The sequence below is a fragment of the Protopterus annectens genome, chromosome 1.part1 (assembly GCF_019279795.1).
Source record: "Protopterus annectens isolate FY-2018-M chromosome 1.part1, PAN1.0, whole genome shotgun sequence".
Taxonomy (NCBI): domain Eukaryota; kingdom Metazoa; phylum Chordata; order Ceratodontiformes; family Protopteridae; genus Protopterus; species Protopterus annectens.
The window spans coordinates 541,879,551-541,893,963 of NC_056726.1; the positions used below are offsets into that span (position 1 = coordinate 541,879,551).

At 41.5% G+C, this 14,413-nt stretch overlaps 1 protein-coding gene across 1 annotated transcript in view; it reads right to left on the reverse strand.

Annotated features, from left to right (window-relative positions):
* Positions 1 to 14,413, reverse strand: part of FTSJ3 (FtsJ RNA 2'-O-methyltransferase 3) — a 1,310,428-nt gene that overhangs the window by 140,069 nt on the left and 1,155,946 nt on the right. Inside the window, exon 18 of the mRNA XM_044076638.1 lies at positions 5,298 to 5,400. Within this exon, the coding sequence (XP_043932573.1) occupies positions 5,298 to 5,400 (103 nt within the window). The remainder of the gene's footprint in view (positions 1 to 5,297; positions 5,401 to 14,413) is intronic.

Consider the following 14,413-nt stretch of genomic DNA (forward strand, 5'->3'; position numbering starts at 1 on the left):
AGTCGCTGAAGAGAAGATACGCTTCCCGTATCTATCCATCATTCAAGACTCCTTGTTCGGTGGATGGACAGATGAAGTCTCCACTAGTTCCTTCTTTGTGGCTGCCACCACCGCCACCACCATGGCATCTACAGGCACACCTTTGGTCAAGAACTCTTTCTCTTTGAGGGCCAAGAGAAATTTGTTGGGCCTTCTGGGGACTTGTTCCACGGCTTCAGGAGTTTCCCACACCTTTCGAATAACTAGGTCCAGGAGACACCCATCAAAAGGTGGAGACACCCAAGAGGCTGAAGGTTGAGAACCGAAAGCCTTCAGGTACACTGACTCCTCATCAGAAGGGGTGACAGTGGCCAGCCACCTCTCTGCTTCATGATCTCTAGGAGATCTACAAAGGAGATATCAGAGGTCAACCTAGGGAACCCTTCTGACTCCTCGAGGTCAGTGTCTGAGGTGAGGGACTTATCCGGGGAGTCTACATGCTTCCTCCTGCAAGTCCTCTTCCGAGGCGGCTTCTCAGAAGGGTATTCTGGGGAGGTCTCAGAAGACTGGAGGCCACCCAAAGGGGGATCTCCTGAGGCTACAGGTCTCTGCTGCCAAAAGAGATAGTGCTGAGACAGAGGTTGGTGCTTGAGGGGGTAGAGCATCGGTACCCTTATGCGGAGCTGATGACCTGGGCAGCATGCTCATCATTTCAAATGCAGATTTCTCTAGCTCCAAGGACAGCCCTGGTTCCGAGGAAACGGAAGTAGCGATCGGCTCCGAGATGGATGTAGGATCTGAGCTCAACCTAGTTGATGCACTGAGAGATAGGCTCAGAACCAAAGAAGTTTGGGTCCAATCGTCCCTGTTGGGGCTGACTGGTGAGCTTCGGCTCCTACACACCAAGGACGGTGCCGAAGGTGTTGGAGAAGAACTCAGCTCCGAGACAGACACAAGGAGTGCTGGGACTGAGGGTCCCCCACAAGTGGCACCGAAAGCTCTGGCTCCGAAGGACCAACATGGCCCGGAGGAGGAACAGCAACAGGGGGAATGGTCTTAGATGGCTCCGGAACCAACTGGGTCAGAGCCAGCAACAATTTTGGTAAGGCAGACAACTTCAAGAGTCTGAGCACTACTCTCTCTACATCCTCTTCAAAAAGGCTCTTGGAGGATCTCGATGACAGGGTAGGCGACCTAGATCTCTGCAATATGGAAGATCGTAAAATTGGGGAGACCGGCAATAACTCTCTGGACCGGCTCTGAAGTAATTTCTCAGTGGTCGTCTCCGAAAAACATGGAACAGACACTGCAGTGTCAATATCGATAACCTCGACCGGCTCGAAGGACAGTGGAGCCGAAGAGGTAGAAGGCTTGTCTAATATCAAAACTTTTTGAGGAGGTCCAGACAAAATAGTCGGTGCAGGAGTGTGTCTCTTGGCCGACTTGTCCTTCTCTTTCTTTGAAGAAGGAGATTTGGAGTGTGAGGATGATGAGCTGGTTAAATCCTCCTCAAAGGAAGGCTTAAGGAGACCTTTCAGGATTAGCTTGCTCTTGCTTTCTTGGAGAACTCGAGAGATGAACGAGTGACAGAAAGAACAAGTTTCCTGCAGATGAATGGCGCCGAGGCAGTAAACACAGTTACTATGCCTGTCAGTTATAGACATTTTTTGGGGGCACTTTTTGAAACCCGAAGGTTTGTGGTCCTTAGACTCCTTAGACATGTTTACTACTAACTGAACACTATCAAAGACAGAAGAGAGGACAAGGTCCTCTAACTTAAATGGGCCTCGCCCTGCAAGAAACACAGCACACAAGAAACACAACTGAAGACTAGGTCCTCTAATTTAAATGGGCCTAGCCCTGCTAAAGATAAACACGCACACAGACGAGCAAAAAACAGAGGACTAGGTCCTCTAACTTAAACGGGCCTAGCCCTGATGAGGAACAACACCAAAAAAGAATAATAAGTGGACCAAGGTCCTCTAACTTAAACGGACTTAGCTGTCACAGAAACAGGAAAGCTAGGCAACAAGGACATCACAAACTGTACATTTTAAACAACAGGCTAAAATGTAGCCAATGAGAATAGTAAACCACACTGCACACACAAGCTATTCTAGCTCAAAAAACTAGCACAGAAGGGACACCAGTCGGAGAACAAAACGGGCCTAGAAACGGCCAACAAGTTCTCAGCAATAACTACAGAAAATAGCAAAAACACACTTCTATTTACTACCTAATAATACCTATTACTTAAACTACGTAAACTAAGCTATATAATATGCAAAAATATCAATAAGAATAGTAATGAAAATACCCAACTTAGCCACGGCCAGGAAAGAAGCACTTCTGAACTCGTAGATGCAGCAAACGAGATCTGGGGATTCTTACTAGTGCACTATGGGATACCTACCTTGCCACGAGCCAACTGAGAGACTTCTAGCTTTGTAATCGGCTAAGTCGGAGCCGAGGATCGGCTCCGAACCCATATGTAAGAATGAAGGCGAGATAGGACTACAGAACATCATGCTTTATGTTTTGTTTTTTTCTTTAAAAGGATACCCAGCTTATGAAACATGGAAGGTTCAGGCCCCATACAGCACTTTACAGTAGTAGCCGAGCTTCCTCCTCAACCAAAATCTGAAGAACATCCCTAGGCCCTTTGGTAATAATCAGCCACAGTTCCTCCTGAACATCTGAAATGGATGACTGCAAAGCCTCCAGGGATGTGCATGATGTCAGGTCCATGCTGGCCTCTGAAGCGGTTGTCGGAGAAGAATACAATGAAGGAGCCTGGCTTCCACTAGTCTCGACAAACGCCTGGCAGAGGCAGAAAAGCCTAAGAATCAGACCTAGCTTTTTTGGTCTTTTTTTTTTCACGGAAGGCTGACCCTCAGAGCAGGAGAGTCTTTCCATAAAGCCTTTTGATAAAAATAAGACGTTAGTTCTCTAAATTTAAGGCCAAAGAGGACAGCTGACTATGGAGAGTCTTCTGGATGAAAGCTTGAGAAATAGAACAGGACATATGGCTGTGGGAAGCACAGAGGAAAAACAAACACTGTTTGTGATGATCTTTATGGGAAATCTGTCTCCCACACTGGTATTTACCCTTTCTGGATGACATGAACTCAACAAGCCACAAACAAAAGGAAAAAGATAAGAGCAAAACCCCCAAAGGGGCACTTAATTGAAAAATGGATTGGTGAACAAGCAAATAAAATGAGCATTCAGACTGATAAAGATGGCACTTGGACTGGTGGCAAAGAAGTTCTGAGGATGGTACATCCAAAAGTCACCTTTTTTTCCTACGCTGTACATGGGGTGCATACTTGTGATGTACGGTGTACCCTTAGAAACCTAAAAGCTTTGGTACACTGGCCAGAAGTCAGACCTCCCTTGGCAGGGGATCCCAATTGTAAGGAATACGGCAACAGTGAAATGGAAGGACATCTACATCTACTGTTTCTCTTCTCAATATCATCCAGGCTGAGGAGCTATTGTTTTCTTGCAGAGAGACTCAGTCTTCACAAATCTGCTGCACATCCGCAAGTCCAATAGTAGTATAAACACTCCCTCAAGACAGCTCAATCTCTTCTACAGCTTAAATTGACCATGTTGGAGGGATAGACACGTATCACCGAGAATAACACTTCTTTGGAATAGTCTTCCTATCCACATAAAGCAAAGTACTTCCCCTTCTCTGTTCAAACGTAATCTGGGCAAATGGATGAGAAACTGCAATTTAACCCCTGGTTTATCACCCTTGTCCCTTATGGACAGAGGTAACATGTAAACGGTCCGTCAGCTCTGGGTTATTTGTACTTAAATTACAAGAGCTAAGCATTTCATGGGAATGCAGGGGCTAGGCATCTAAAGATCCTCAAGTCTCAATACCCTAGCAAGTACCAGGGAACCTATGAAAATAGCTACTGGACATCCCACAAGTATTACTGTTGGCATCACAATGGCTTCCACTGTCTGTACACTAGTACAACACATACAGTCTGCTAAGTCTTTTTATCAAAGAAGCGAGAATATAAATACGGAGGAAAATGCACTTGTTACACCGACTTTCTTCCAACTAGAAATTCTAATGGAATTACTGAAATGGTATTTTCTCTGGTATACTCTACAAAATTGACAAATAAAGCATCTATTATGAACTGTAAGGGGATACACTAAATTCCTAGAGGGGTTAACTGCAAGTTCAAACATGAGACTGGCTGCATGGAAACAGTTTATGGAAAAAGAAGCCAGCTTTGTGGGGTAGATGGATAACATCCTGACGATGTCTCAGGTGATCCAAATTCAAATAGCTGCCTAGGAGCTGGCCGGGAGGCTGTCAGTTAGCGGTCATTGTTAAACCTGCCCATCTTGGATGAGGGAGGCAGCTCTGGCTTAACCCCATGGTTGACACCTAATGGTAGCACTAGGTATTCACTGTGAAGCAGATGAGCCTACATGGATTCCTGTAAAGAAATGATTGGGCTGTAGGCCCCCTGACTAGTCCAGGGATGCTCAGCTCCTGCTCTCTCAGAATGAATGGGCTGATTGGGAACAGGTAAATAAGCCATCAAGTTTGGTCCTACCTGGGAGGGGGGGGGGGGGGTTGATTAAAAAGTCTAAGAAAAGGGCAAGGAAAGGACAGACTCACTCTTAAAAGACTATTTTCCCTTGAAAGCAAATGCAAAACACTGCTGCCAATTAAACTGAGACAGTTTACTGACTACCGAATGATATTACATTTGTGATACCCTCCCCCATCATAATCACAAACAGAGTAGCAGACAAATCTTTGCAGAAAAATCGAGTCATTCCCAAATAGCCAGGGATACATTATCGTGTGACTAAAGCACAAATAGCACAGTATGGTCTCTGTGCTAATCCAAATGCTGATCCTGAACAGATTAATGCACGAGTCAACTCTGCTAAATTATGTATAGCTTTAAGTAACAGCCGATACATTATCGTGTGACTAAAGCACAAATAGCACAGTATGGCCTCTGTGCTAATCCAGGTGCTGATCCTGAACAGATTAATGCACGAGTCAACTCTGCTAAATTACGTATACCTTTAAGTAACAGCCGAAAAAGATGTCTTATGCTAGGGATAATTAGTAAGAAGACTAAACTGATGTGGTTGATAGCTACAATGCAAAACAAAATATGCATACATTTTAAAGTCTTTTTCTCGACAATGTCTGTTTCATAATGTGTACAGATATGTGTCTGCTTACATATTATGAGCTGTTCAATGGTTTACGAACCCAGGAAAAGACTGCTTATATTATAAATAAAATCTACCCTGACTTTACACACCTGTTAAAGGAGTCATCAATCATATCACGTTTCTTCTTCTTCGAGGTGGCAATCAATGTTCCCAGTGCAAGACCTTCAGGGCTCAGGATCCGTGCCTTCTTAACTGTGGGGATGTAGAACAATGAGTAAAATGATATTAAACAGCTAATGGAAAATAATTTAAGTACTTACAAAGAAATAACTTCATAAAAGCTGACTAGTAGTAGTAGGATGAAAAATAAAAGCAATTTAGCATTAGTCAACTAGGATGGAATGCACAATTTCATCAGACTCATGGAAACTCGTCCGCAAAATCATGGACTTGCAGGATAACACTGCTGGCAGACCAAAAGTTAAAGAGAAACTGCATATTAATTCACCCCTGTAAACAATAAACATTCTCCACATAATATTTAGAAGGAATAAAGGCTTCTTCTTTCAAATGCTTTGGAATAAATTTAGCTTTAGTGGTACAGTCTACAATGCTTTGCTGAGACAAAGTAAACAATAGTCTTAACATACAAGTTGAAATTTTGTATTTGCAAATGGTGACCATGTCAGGGCAGGTGTTAGGACTGTTTCAGACACACACTTCAGAGTCACCCAGCTGAAAATGACCACATAGTAAATGTCAGCAACACGTCACCACCTTCACATCAAGCAGCCAATCTCAAAGGAAGGAAGGAAGCACAACTTGCACTATTAATACATTTCAATGAAATTTACTAGTAGTACAGCCCTTCATGTTTTCAAAGATGTAATGCAATTCCAGATGAAGAATGGTGGAAAAGCACACCGCCACAATGGCTACACCCTGAACAATTACTATTCTGGTAAGCACCTTACAGAACTATTAAGAAGGATTGACCTGATAATTAATGGCAGGGGTACAGCTTCTGACCATGCTACTGGTGAAAGAGGGTTAACTTGTAGCCCTGGTGCCAGGAGGAAGAGAGTAGGAAGTGAAAAACTGTAGGTTGGCCTGCCTTTTCATGGAAGAAAATGTACCAGTGCCAGTGGCAATAAGGTTTTATCTCTAACTGCAGTAGTAATGAGCATGTTTGATTAGCTAGTTTGGAACTGGAGATGCTGACATGCAGATGGGAAAAGAGCACCAACATCAGCTTTCCTACCTCCCAATGACAGAAAGAAGCAAGGATTGAAGTAGAATGGGAACAAGGACCGAACTCTCTGGTAAAGCACATTGGAAGGCCAGAAAGCATATCACTGACAGTGCAAGCATGCAGGCAATTAATTTAAGGGCCACCACTGTGGGTATTTCACTCACAGTCTAAACTCGTGCAAGGTGGGTGTACACATTCAAAATAGCTGGCTTCAAATGTCTAAGGAAGCCAGGGTTTCTTCTGGAAAATTGTGGAGAATGGTCTACTACCAAACATGAAAACTTGAGGCCAATGAAACAGAATAGATAAGACAGCAGTATATAGTAGCATTACAGCAGTCTCAAGAGAATGGTGCAGTAAAGAAGCATTTAAAACAATTCACTGCAGCTGCTAATACCTGAAAATCTGTTACTGTGTCTGGGACATTGCATGCTTTGCAGAAATGATCAGATGCAGCAAGAAGTCCTAACAGTATGAAGACATTAACACAACACCTTGAAAAGTCGCCTTTGCAGCAAGTTCAAGTGAAACAGGACAAATATTTTTTTAGTTTCCCCATCACCATTGTACGCACGCAGGAAGCATAGGGGGAGAATGGTGTGTAGTGAGATGATGGCAGGGGACATCCTGTCACTTCTGCAAGAGATTTTCTTTCCATACATTCCTGCTCCACCCTTAGGGTCATGAGTGGTGAGATACTCAATCTCCACCAGGAAGGCAGCATTGCCCAGTATGCCTCTGAGTGCACACAGTCCCTCTTTGTGAAAAGTGAGCAGGCCACACTCCATCATTCTGCCTGCCTGACTGCTACAGTGCCAACGGCACTATCCAAACCCAGACAGAGATGCAGCTGAGAATCCATCCCCTATGCCACAGAACCAGGCTAATGCAAATATGTAATCATCATCATCATCACCCTTCCCCATGGGATTGGGTTGTAGTATCAACTGTTGCCATCTTTCTCGATTCAGTACAATTCCATTGTCCCACCTTCTTTGATGGTCATACCTGAGTGGAGCAGGTTTTCTCTCATGCAGTCCATCCCATTTCTTTACTGGATGTCCTAATTTCCTTTTTGCTTTCTTCTTGTCTCGCCCAAATCTTCTTCACCATATTGTCTTCTGCTTTCCTGCACATGTGGCCATAGCACTATAGTCTGTTGTTATTGACTAAAACTTATGGTACGTACTATGATGTAGTTTTAACAGTGTGGACAAAAAGGGGAAAAAATCTGTATTGTCACTTACCAGAAAAGAGTCTGAAAGCACAATAAGTAATCACTGTTCTGATCAACACAGTTCAAAGCACGGAGAACTCTGGTGAGCTGGCTCTCTTAACTAAACTGCCTCAAGAAGCTCATTTTCAGACTGTTCTAGTTAAGCAGGGCAATAAGCTATTATCCTTCCTGGCTCAGACACGAAGGAGATCATCAGAAGGTTTTAAAAACCTTCTCCAATGTAGGTTTCCTGCAAAAAAATGGAGCCCTGGATATTAAAGTTTCTGTGCTCAACTTCCTCCACAGTGCTGACAGGCTCTAAGTGTCTTCCTTTCATGATACGCATTACTGGACCACTGAGTGTTATCACGAGATAGTGTCTCTGGCAGTCTTTCAAGACACTGTCAAAGATCCTCAGGAATGAGGTAAGGTCATCCTTAGGGTGGAAGCTATGTACAGCCCTCCTCATTTTAAGCTTTTAAGAATGACACAAAGCCAGCTGAAAGTCAGACCATCCTTTAGAGAGTCATCTAACCACCTGTATGAAGTCTCCATCCTAGCCATCACAGCAGCAAACCTAATCACTTTCCAAGGTCTATGGAGACTCGATATTCCAGGTTCATTCTAGCTTGAGTAGTCAGTACTTGGGACAAGAGTGCCTTTAACATCATACAGAAGGTTACAAGCCTAAAGGTGTTTTGATTTCCCACATTTCATTCTTCTCTGAAACATCAAAAGATCTCAGGAAACTTAGTGACAGTCTCAGTCCCTTCTACACAAGGTAACTGCGGAGATGGTTCTGAGTGGGGAAGAGGGAGTGTGGCTTGTTCAGCTGCAGTCTTTTCCTGATTCTGCAAGAGTTCAGGGATAAGTAAAAGAAATAAGCATAAGCCTGAAAGACTTCAGTCTTCACATTCATCCATCCATCCACTCACAACCCCTTTTTCCCATTTTTGCACATGGGGTAGGGGTATCACTTCAACAGTGACAATCATCTAGAGCCAAGGTTTATACCACCAAGTGGCTAGTCCTGCCACAGTAGCTTTTCCACACCACAAACTACTGCATGCACACACACCCCTATGGCCAGTTTAGAGTATCTAGTCCACCTACTGCATGTCTTTGAAATGTGGGAGAAAACCGGAGCACCTGGAGGAAACCCACACAAACACAGGGAGACTTGTAGACTCTGCAAAGAAGCCACACCAAACAAGAATCAAACCAGGGAACGTCTTGCTGTCAGATGACAACACTATTCACATTACTCATATAAAATGTGTATGGTAATGGAGTGAATGCTGACGCCACTGCTTCAAGACAGATTCTGGCTAACATCAATACATGCAATGAAAGAAAAACAGCATAATAGTATCTGGGAACTGTAAAAGAGGTTTCTTCAGTTTATCTTGGGTAGTCAGCTCTTTTCAGTGCAGTGTTACTGTTTGTATTTCCTACAACTACTATGGTGCTGGCATCAGCCAGCCATGGTAGAACAGAACCTGCTGTCTTGCTGGTATTCACCTACCAGAATGACGGACTTCTAATGACTCCTCCCTCAGGGGTTTCCAGGATGGGTTTTCTCATACAGCTTACCACTGACATCACCTTTTACTGGATAAAAACAACCCTACATCTAGTTCAAAAAAATTCCTTCAAGAGCTACTGTAGTACACTATTCAAATCCATGAGGTACCTACCTACAATAGGGCATTGAGACTCAAGGAATTAGCACCCTAGGTTGCATCTCTGAAGAAGGTCCACTCCAGTAGCCTCCTGAGTGTGTTGTAAGTCATGCCAGAGACTGTGGTCAAGGTACAAGTGAACCATCTTTACTTAAGTGACCTCCAAGAGATCATTTTATAGTACCGAATGCAGATCTATAACTCTTGTTTCAGACCCTTGACTTCAGTCTCAGTTCAAAGCCTGGAGAACGAGGTTTCCTTTTCATTGCCTTGGTTTTCAAAGCATTCACTCACTTTGAATGTGTTGCTGAGAAATCATGCAGCCCATTTCAGGATTTTGCTAATTAAAAGTTAATGTCCAGTACAGTACTTCTTTATGTCAATATCCTACAGCCAAGGGAAGTTCTAGACATACTTCTCTTGATGAAGTTAGGCAACACTGAGCCCAATGGCACACAGGAATGAAGCCCTGACTGCAATCCAGTGGAACCAGACTCACATTAGTTGTGATAGCAAGCTTCAACTGCTGCAAGAGTGTGCAATCACCACCTATAGAATGTGCTGTAGTTGTGGAATACATGCATGCACAGCAGCAAGCAGTCTGAAATCCAGCACTGTGAGACTCCTGTACACACAACGATGCCACTAGGGACTGGGGTTAGGGACAACAAGAAAACCCTAACAGCTGCCACAGTAACATTCTCACCTGGGCTGGAAAAGCCAATGATCAGCAGACACAAGGAAGGAAAGCACTTAATATGGTGGGGTTATACAAATCAAGCAGTACTTCTACATTTATTTATTTTATTTATCTACTGACGTTTGATTACCGTGAAAGACCGACTGAGTAGAAGCCCGTTTTCAGTGGAGGCTCAGGGAGAAAAGCTCCAAATTATTACAAAACATTTTAAGCACAATAATTTTTACAAGCTTCAAAAATAAAATAAACATCTGCAGTTTAAATAAGTACAACAAATTAGACATAATATAAAAACATCGGTTAAGAATCAATACAAAGTATATGACAATCGTTTAATATTTAGAGAAATTTTAGACAGTCTGTACAGAAATTAAAGGTAAGTTAGTCTAATACAAACAGGAACTGTAATATGAAGTGAGGGAAAATAGGCTTACGGTGTATTTACAAAAAAAGCTAGAGAAGATAATTAGATAGCAGTAAGGAAGTAAGTGAAGAAGAGAGAGTAAGGACATATAAGGAAAGAAAAGGTACTTGTTCATATTTAGGGATATGGTTTATCCTGGTTTTGCATAGACAGAGATGGATTTTAGCTACAAGTCTTTCAGAGTGGTTTTGAAAAATGGGAGGGAGGGTATAGATCAGATGGATACATGTAAGGAGTTGCAGGCCTTAGCACCCTTGTACGAGTACAGACTATGTCCAGCAGATTTGTTAGGGTTGTAGACAGACAGGGATTTTTGGTCCCTGGATCACAATGACAGACTGGGAACACAGTTGTGTAGAAAGTTTTTTGATGCTGGATGATCTTACAGGTGGTAAGAAGTTGTGTATATGTCAGATGATGCGGTAGTTCTAACCAATTTAGACTTTTCAGTGCTATACAGTGGTGGGTTCTGAAAGGTGTATGTGCTGCAAACTTAGCAACTTCATTATAGCATTGTTCAAGTTTTAATTAATTTTTGTGAAGCCTGGAGGCTAGTAAGAATGGCTGTGCCATAAAGGGGAGGAGATGAGTAGTAGCAAGTGCAGCTTTAGTTGCATCGGTGAGAAAGGTTTTGGCTCTGTAAAGCATCCCTAGTTTTTGATGAGTTTTTCTTGCGCAATTTTATATATGCAGACTGAATGTAAGATTATCATCCACTATCACACCTAACAGTTTGCTATGAGAAGTGACTTTAACAGCTGTATTATCAACCGATAGGACTTTAATCTCTTTTTTTTTTTTTGATTTGATGAGAGACAGATTTAGGGGAACAAAGCAGTAGTTTGGTCTTTTTTGGGATGATCATGAGTTGTGAATTATGAAGCCATATTTCAGTGGCTGTTAAAGCTTCTTAAGTCATTTTTTGGAGGTGTACCATGTTGTCATATGTACAAATGAGAGTGGAATTATTTGCCTATTGTAGTAGGGTGGCCTGCTGTGTAGAAATATAGAGGATGTTGATGAAAATGTTAAAAAGAAGAAGACCAATGATAGAGCCTTGTGCTACACCTGTGGTGACTGGGAGGCAAGGAGAGTGCATGGAGTGCCATTTTACTGACTGACACCTATTGGACAGGTAGCTTCTGAACCACAGAAGGGTGGGCTAAGACAGACCTAGTGAGGTTATTTGAAGTAGAAGTTTACTGTGACAAACTGTCGATGGCTTCAGACAAGTCTAGAAATAAGGAAGAGACTACTTTGCCATTATCTCTAGCTTTACTGACAATATACAGATTAGAAGGGCAGTACTAGTACTATGGAAAAGACGGAAGCAGTTTTCTGTAGAGGATAGGACTTCTTTCTGCAGGAGATACTCTAACAATTGTTTCTGAATATATTCTTCAAGCATTTTGGCAAAGGGAAAGAAGACTGCACACAGGTGTAAAGTTACTAATGTCTGTTGAATTTCCTACTTTGTGCAGAGGGATAATGCATGATGTCTTCCAGAGACAGGGAATGTCGGATTCCTGGAATGACCTATTTATAAGGATTGAGATAGGGCAAGCACTGCTACTGGCTGCTATTTTAGGTACTTGCTTGGAAGGCCATCAGCTGAAGAAGAGCATGGTTTAAGTTTAAGAGTAGTTTTATATAGAATATGGGCACAGGTTTTAAAGTGAAAGTGGATGTGGTGATATGTGGCTGTTGGGCAGGGCTGGGATAAGATGTTGAGGAATCCCTGATTAGAGATGCTATACTATCTATAAAATAAGAGTTGAACTGTATTGCAGTTTTGAATGGTGGGTTATTGGGAAAGGGTTTGGGTTGAATTTTTGGCCGGGATGTAAGATTTCTTTAATGGATGTTCTAACTTTTTTAAGGTTGTGTTTAGTATTATTCTGAAAGTTATTATAGTATAGTTTTTTGTCTTCATTTATTTTCTTTTTAGCATGACTGAGAAGCATTCTGAAGTTTTCAAGATATTGAGGTGTTTTACATTTTTGACATTCTTTCCATGACGTTTCGCTATCCTGCATTAGCATTCTACTATTTTTGGATAGCCAAATTGCACGTTTTTTCAGTCTCTTCCTTCTAGGAGGTGCAAGGCAATTATTTAGGATATTTAGAAAAGTTGTACTGAATTCAGTTATAGCATCATCTAAGGGAAGGATTTTTAGACGTTCAAGCTAACTTGTTACATCAGAGTGACGCTTCCAGGTGCATCTGCAGTGATCTCCTACTGATGCCAGTAATCGTCAAATATTGCTTGTTCGTATTTGCATCAATAATTCCAAAACCATGCTATGTACAAGGTTTTAAAAGATTTCATTTTAAAGATTACACAATGGCATACTGAACTACATTAATATTTGACCTCTGTCTAGTGCAGGTGAAGAGATATTAACTGTTGTTTTTATGATATTAATGTAAACAATTTTCACATTTTTCTAAATATCTCAATAACCAATAACACAGACAGAACTCCTTAGCCTCATATAAAAACTCTCAGCTAGATGAATAAAATGCTGCTGACAGTATGTACGTAACTCGAGTGGTTGTTGAGATATTATAAGTTAACAAAATATTACAAACTTAATAGTTACCGTGTTTACAGTGACTTATACAATTCAGCTTAAAACCTAGAACCTAAATAATGCTACCACTATAAAAACGGTTTGTGTTGAATAGTTTGCCATTTATACTTCTTCCATAACCTCTACGGTTCCAGAGATATGAACATTTGTTTGAAATGTAAGGACATAATTTGATTCTGTCAAGAGTTTTAGGCTCTTCCCATTGGAAGTTACAGTGCAAACTTCCTGAGTTCCATTGGAGTGAATCAGTTAATAGATGATAGTGTAGTAATAAACATTTCTGGGTTAAACTTGGAAAGGTTACATGTTCTTATATAAATATGCTGTTTAACTGGATGTGTGAAATGTCCAGTCATACTGACTGGGAGATAATCAGAGAGAGTCTGACACTGTACCTGTGATGGAGCATTTGCTAGGATCTGATACTAGGATCCAGTGTAATAGAAAATTTGATGTCTTGCTATAATGTGTGGGGGCTCTTCATTAGTTGTGTGAAACCATCTAAGTTCATAATAGATGTAGGAATTAGTGTTTATGTCCAACCAACTGACATTCACATCACTTAGTAATATTTTTGCATATTTTACATCTTTAGCAGACCAATTACCTCTGTCTTAGCGTGGGACACCTGCCATCAAATCTTTCTGCTAACAAAGTAGACACAAGAAGCAACCACTGAACCAAGGTCGCTGTCAACACTCAGCAAAATCAAACGACAAAAGGAAAACTGTGACCACCATGGTTACTGAAATTTTTAATGAATAAAAATATGGCTAAAAAGTACAGCATTAAATAACAACACGTAGAAAAAAATGGTAAGCGCTTTCACTGTTATAACACTGCTTCATCAGGCCACGAAGAATAGTATACAAAACTTTAAATATCAACCAATCGGAAAAGAGCACAGTTAACACATCATCCAATCACAGCTAAAAAACACAAACAAATGCAATTTCACAGAAGCAATTTGATAGGCTATTCACACAGAATATGGAAACTCAAGGCCATAAGCCTAACCAATGGTAACCTAGTGCTAGAGCATGCATATGTGAAAAGGCTCTAAATGAACCAACCGAACCCTGGAGGGTTGTACTATCACCAAATTTAAAACAATAAACCAATACAAAGTATGCTGTAGTGCAACCTCAACTGTAGTGAAACAAAATGTCTTTGCATATAATGCCTAAGCCAACTGGACAAACTTAATGCTTTATGTTCTACGACTAACATCTAACCAATAAAATACATACTGCAAAACAACTACATTTTCAATTATGACAAAGCAATTTGCCCATAACGCAAGGTTTCCTTATGTATTTGTGTGACAGGTTAGTAGTGTTTTGATATCAGTGACTGGTTTAGATCCGTACACATTACATTTTGGTCCTTACTGACAT